This window comes from Lactuca saligna, chromosome 9, assembly GCF_052625555.1.
Source record: "Lactuca saligna cultivar CGN05327 chromosome 9, ASM5262555v1, whole genome shotgun sequence".
Lineage (NCBI taxonomy): Eukaryota > Viridiplantae > Streptophyta > Magnoliopsida > Asterales > Asteraceae > Lactuca > Lactuca saligna.
In genome coordinates, this window is record NC_136425.1 from 71,790,657 (window position 1) to 71,797,014 (window position 6,358).

Sequence of the window (6,358 nt, forward strand, 5' to 3'; positions counted from 1 at the left end):
TTTTTAATTGGAGAAACCTTTCTGCAAGTTGCATGAGAAAGCACTTGCATCCACCACTTTATTCTATTTTTGATCAATTTTTATTAGTGGGGATGTCCCACACATGGTACAACCTTATAATCATAAGATACACTAATGAGTTTTAGCCTAATAGTATTCGGTGTCTTTTTAATATATCATTTCACAAATGATTAATGGTTCAAGTCTCTTGATAGATAAATATTCACTTTAGAAATAAGATTTAAAAAGTGTGTAAATTAATTGTTCAAACATAAATAAGTAAATATTCAAACCATTGTTCTTCATGCCCTAAGTTCAGATTATTATTAAGTAAAGATGTTCTCGTTATCCGATATCATAAAGAATATAAATATAAAACGGTTAACACCTCCAAATCATGATAATCAAATTAGAAGTTCCTAAAGTAATTTTATTTGTCCCCAATTGTACCACACTTGATTCTAAAAGTATTATACTTGCAAAAAAAATGTCAACAAGTCTAGTCTCATTAATAGTGTTGGAGTTTTAATTTTAATATAGATTCGGCTTCTTGAATTGGCTATCTAGCAAACCATTAGTTGCCTCATCTACATCACATATGATACTTTTACAATATGAACATATCGTCGGCAGGATCATAGGTTATTGAAAGGATACCTCTTTTGTAGAAAGGTAAAATTCACTTACAAATCTGATAAGAAGATCTACACAACCTTTAAAGAATATCATCTTTAATATTTGTGTCATGAATGTCACTTTTCACTTAAAACCAATGATACTATGAAAGTGACTACTTCTCTTGATATTTTGGTTCCCACAAGCATAAAAAGTATCCATTATGCATCCATGACTCTCTTAATTTATTAAATCCTTATCCTCTTCAAACAAATACTACTCAAAAATCAAGAAAATAAATTAAATACCAAGACATAAAAACATATGTACAATCTTTATTACATATTCTTGAACCCTTGATAATCTTGTCAACATGTATGGAGGTTCACTAAAAATGGCTCATTATTCATTAACATCAACAAAAAAAAAAAAAAAAAAAAAAAAAAAAAAAAACCCTTCAAGATTTCAAATACATCAAGCTTATTACATACCCCATGATTCTAGGAATTGGAAGAAAACTTAATGAGAATACAACATCAAACAAAAGACTATGTCTAGAGCTTGTGGAATGAAAGATTTATACACATCTCTTCTATTCATCTATCACCGGAATGGAATCAAGAACAGGAATGGAATCAAGAACAGGAATGGAATCAAGTGAGATAACAGAAGGTGGGAAATCCGTTCTAGGTCCAGCAAGAGAGTAATAAGCAAGTATATGAGCAGGTTGTTCATCCTCTTTATCTTCCCCAACAACAACGACTCTTCTAGAAGGAATTATTTCAATATTCCAAAAAGGTCGCGCCATTGTTAACAAATCGCATCCAGTAGATGACCCTCTATACCCTTGAACCCATAAATACCTCAAACATCTCAATTGTAAAACAGCAATCGCAAGTGCTTGTTCGCTAAAACAACACCCTCTCACTTCCAATTTCTGTAAACTCGGACACCCTTTTGAAAACCCTAAAAGCCCTTCATCAGATTCGCCAACGTAACCTAATAGCATCCATCGTACATTTTGACTGTATTGACCGATATAAGTCAAACCCACATCAGTCAAACCTCCAGGTCGAAGATAAAGAGCGAATCGTTTGAGCTTATGGCAACCGTTGAGTAAAGCTCGGACGCCATTATCGAGGGGTAAATCGGTAATTATCTCTTCTCTGTCTAGCAACACCATGCGGAAATCGCAGAGGTTTTTGAGGTGTATACCCATGGATTCGAGAGCTGCGTTTGTGATGTCGGATACGTATACAGCGATGTATTGTAATTGGATACAACCTTGTGATAAAGCTGTTAAGCCTCTTTGAGAAACGATTCCTTCTTCGTCTTCCATTTCTTGTTCATCTGCACCTCGTTCGATTCGTAATCGTTTTAATTTTTTGCAACAATTAGCAAGAACTTCCATTCCGCGATCTCCGATTACGTTTCTTGTCTGTTCATAAGTAAAATATAATCTTTAAAATGCAAGAAATAGCGATGTAAATTCGGTTATTTGTTTATTATACCAAAAAAAATTTAGACTAATATTTGAAGAAATCATATCAAGTTAGAATCTTGAAATAACCCAATCAAGAGTAGACTAAAAAATGCGTATCTTTTCTTTATGTGGTCAGAATCATAAGTTTAACATAATCTTTAAACCAGTTTTTAGACGAATATTTTAAGAACTCATATCAAGTTTGAATCTTGAAATAGCCCGATTAAGAGTAGAGTCAAAATGTATATCTTTTCTTAATGGGAAGAGAGTATGCGATGATAATTGCATGTATAACATAATCTTTACACAAGTTTTAGACTAATATTTGAAGAACTCATATCAAAGTTTGAATCTTGAAATAACCCAATTAAAAGTAGAGTCAAAATACAATCTTTTCTTTGTGGGGAGAGAGTATGTGACAAGAATCATACATATAACATAATCTTTAAACAATTTTTAGACTAATATTTCAAGAACTTGTATCAAGAAAGAATCTTGAATAAACCCAATTAACTATAGAGTCAAAAAGCATATCTTTTTTTGGTCCATAAGTATAATAAGCTAATCTTGATACCAGTTTCTTACTAATTTTCCAAGAACTCATATCATGTTTGAATCTTGAAACAACCCAAATCAAGAATAAGAGGAAAAAAATGAGATTTTTACCTCAAGAACTTCAAGATTGGGACACATTGGGAGCAATTGACAATGATCCTCAGTATCAAGAAGGGCATAAAGAAGATCCAACTTTTTAAGCCTTGATGCAAATGGAAACACAATTGGCATCTCATTTGTACTCATGTAATTTAAACCTAAAAGACACAATCTTGGAGGATAAGACATTGAAGCATATTGTTCTGCTTGATCATTAAAACAACCTCCACCAAATTCTTCAAGTGAAACAGCAGCACGAAAGAAATCAACAAGATCCAAGATTTCACAATCACCTATTTTCACTGAAACTAAATTCCTGCATTTTTTGGCTATAAGTTCAAGATCTTTGATATTAACACAAGAAAGATCTGTCATGTAAAAGTTCAATGTTTCAAGAACATTGTTGTTTAATGCAAGTTCATGTAGCCACTCTCCATCTTTCTCTATTACTTGACTCTCTTCTAGAAATAATGTATTCAGATTCCTGCAATGTCATCAAAACACCAATGATTACAATTTACAACTCTTCACCTAATAAGACAAAATCTTGACATTTAAGTTCAAACATGTAGACAATTTAAGATATGATGGTATTTTTCAAGGGTTTTGATTATTGCATTGACTTTATAAAGTTAAAGATTGAAAATTGTGTATCAAGGTTCTCATGGTGTGTGAATTTGAAATGAAACTATTTTAACCTTGAAGAATTAAAAGTTTACTCTTTTTCCATAATATAAAGGTAAAAAAAGGAACCCAAGAATATTATGCACAATCTTTAATTCGTTATATGATATAGATTACTACAATCATATAAACAAACCTCTCAAAGCAATTACATTTTAACTATCCAAAAATTTAAGTCACATTTTTCATCCGCTCTAAAATAATGGAAGAAATGAAAAGAAATAAAGCGTATTTGATCGAGTCACTTTACACCAAAATTTAGACTTTATAGGTACTTTATAGGGTATGCAACCATGTCCACCTTTTAAATTCTACAAATGTTGTACAAATTCCTTATTTCATATTATCCAACAAATCGCAAGAAAGCCAAAGAGTAGGGTAATTAAACAAATAATAATTAAGAAGATAATAACATATCATAGTTTATTGTTTATCGAATGAATCAAGGACCAAATAATGGAAGATTCAGCAATTAACAAATGTTAAATAGGTTAAAAAAGATGGAGATAACACCTGCAAGATCGACATATATGCAATAAACCATCGGTGGAAAAACCAGAGCACTTATCAAGCTTAAGAACCTGAAGAACATGGCCACGTGAACGTGCAAGGAGCTCAAGATCATCATCTTTAACAATCATCCTTCTAAAGTGAACAGCTTTTAAGCAAACGAAAGATCTCGCAATCTCCTCCACCCACGGCGTCACAAACCCACCCCAATCCTCCGGGATCAAGTTATACATGGCAGCTCGCGGTTTCCCTTTCAGTTTCAGCGACTCAAGGTAGGGGAACCTCCGCCATAACTGCTTCGGTGTCGCTGTATAACACAACGCAATCATCACCTGTTTACGCGTCTGGGCTTCCAGTTCGTACCATCTCCGGCAGACCAAGGATACCGATTGACGGTCGCGTGAGTCGTGTATGTATGGAATCACACACTCGAAAACCACATCCGACATGTGTATACGGTGGTTGTTGTAGCTCCGACCATCCATGGATGATTCCAGTAGATGGAGGATCGTGGAAGCGAACTCGAATCAAAATACCCAGAACGAATTTTGGTGGATAGAAACAGCGAATTTGATCAGAAGATTGGAAAGGGGGATTGGATTGCGAAACCCCAGATGGAGAAGAGAGATTACAGGGAAAGAGTTGTGGATTGAGGGGTTTCAAGAATGAAAGAGGATGTGTGAGTGGAAGGGATTGAAGATGGTGAAGAATTGGGGGAGGGGAGAGTGGGATAGAGATCGGACGGCGACAGTTGGAAGGGTTTGTGTGGGAAGATAAAAATGGAAAGTTGAAGAAAAGGAAACAGGTTTCAGAGTGGCGAGAGGTAAGTGGGGAAATCGGTAAAAGATTCTGTGACATGCCCACATGATGCTTACTTAGTTTCATGGTAAATCCTCGTGGACTTAAACGAACCTTGTTTCTGGTTTCTTCACACAATAATAATAATAATAATAATCAAATAATAATAATAATAATAATAATAATAATAATAATAATAATAATAATAGAATTTGTTTTTGCCTCTTGATTTTTTGGTATTATTATTATTTTTTGTTTAATTTAGAAAATATATTTTTTTTATGAATAGTTGTATCTTTATTTTTACAAATGATGGTAATTGTATGTTATTTTTTGGTTCGTACTATTCATAAGTATTGTTCCGACTATCTATATGTTATTTTTTTATGTGTATTATTATCGGATTGTTTTTTCCGTTCGGACTAACATTGTGTTATTTTTTTCGGTCGAATTATCCCTACTTATTTTTTTTGTTCGGATTATCCATGCGTTGTTTTTTTGTTTGGACTATCTCTTTATTATTTTCTTGTCTAATCTATTAATGTGTTATTGTTTTATTTTTGTATAAAAAAAAAATAAACGAACAATTATATGTATGTTTGTGTGCGAGTTTTATTTAACGACTACGAAAATCGCAACAAAATAATAAAATCACAAAAATTTGAACTAAAAAATAACATGCTTATGGTCCGAACAAAAACAAAATAACACATGGATAATCTGAATGAAAAAAAAACACACACACACACAATGATAGTTTAAACGAAAAATAACACATTTGAAACAAACAAAGCACATATAGTAAGAACGAAAAAATAACACAAAAATAATCAGAACAAAAAAAAAATAACATAATGATGATCCGACCGAAAAAGAAACATCATAAGGATAGTTGGAACAAAAATAACATAATCATAGTCGGAACGAAAAAAATAACGCATAGATAGTCCAATGAAAAAATAACATATGAATAGTTCGATGAGAAAAATAGCATTGGGATAGTTGAAATGAAAAAATAATATATGAATACTCCAAATAGAAAAATAGCATTTGGATAGTTGGAACGAAAAAATAATACAGAAATAGTTGGAACGAAAAAAATAAGATAGGGATAATATGAAAGAATGAATAATGCATAGATATTGTGAACAAACAAAAAATATATTTTTAATGTTAATAATAATAATAGTATATACTTATTAAAAAGACAAAATTGCAAAAATGATCTCTGTGTTTGTCAAAATTATGTGCTTTTGGTCTAAAAAGTTTTGATGGTGCATCAATGGTCCAATTTTGAATCTTTTTATTTGCTTGAAAAGACTATTATACCCTCCTTGTTTTCTTATTCCTTTTCTTTTAATTAATTTATTATTCATTTTATATATATATATATATATATATATATATATATATATATATATATATATATATATATAATTTACTTTAAAATATCATCATTCATCCCACATTCACAACCACCAGCACCATCACTGCCATATACCACCAGGATTACAATCCACCACCACATCGTCATCGTCCAAAATGACCACTGATCAGAAAAAATAGGGGCTAAATCGAAACCAAGCAAAAAGAAAAATCGGCAAAAAAACAAAG

The 6,358-nt window shown here is 32.0% G+C and overlaps 1 protein-coding gene across 1 annotated transcript; it reads right to left on the minus strand.

Annotated features, from left to right (window-relative positions):
• Window positions 1-930: 930 nt before the first annotated feature.
• On the minus strand, window positions 931-4,813 carry LOC145014602 (coronatine-insensitive protein 1-like). The gene is made up of 3 exons (XM_078973013.1): window positions 3,950-4,813; window positions 2,765-3,236; window positions 931-2,053 (listed from the first exon to the last, which is right to left on the minus strand). The coding sequence occupies exons 1-3, from the start codon at window positions 4,429-4,431 to the stop codon at window positions 1,208-1,210; spliced, it is 1,800 nt and encodes a 599-aa protein (XP_078829139.1). The 5' UTR covers window positions 4,432-4,813; the 3' UTR covers window positions 931-1,207.
• Between the last annotated feature and the right edge of the window lie 1,545 nt (window positions 4,814-6,358).

Coding starts and splice junctions, on each gene's coding strand:
- LOC145014602 (XM_078973013.1), bottom strand. CDS start 4,431: ATGGATGGTCGGAGCTACAACAACCACCGTATACACATGTCGGATGTG. Junction 3,237..3,949: donor CATATATGTCGATCTTGCAG/GTGTTATCTCCA, acceptor ATGACATTGCAG/GAATCTGAATACATTATTTC. Junction 2,054..2,764: donor CCAATCTTGAAGTTCTTGAG/GTAAAAATCTCA, acceptor ACTTATGAACAG/ACAAGAAACGTAATCGGAGA.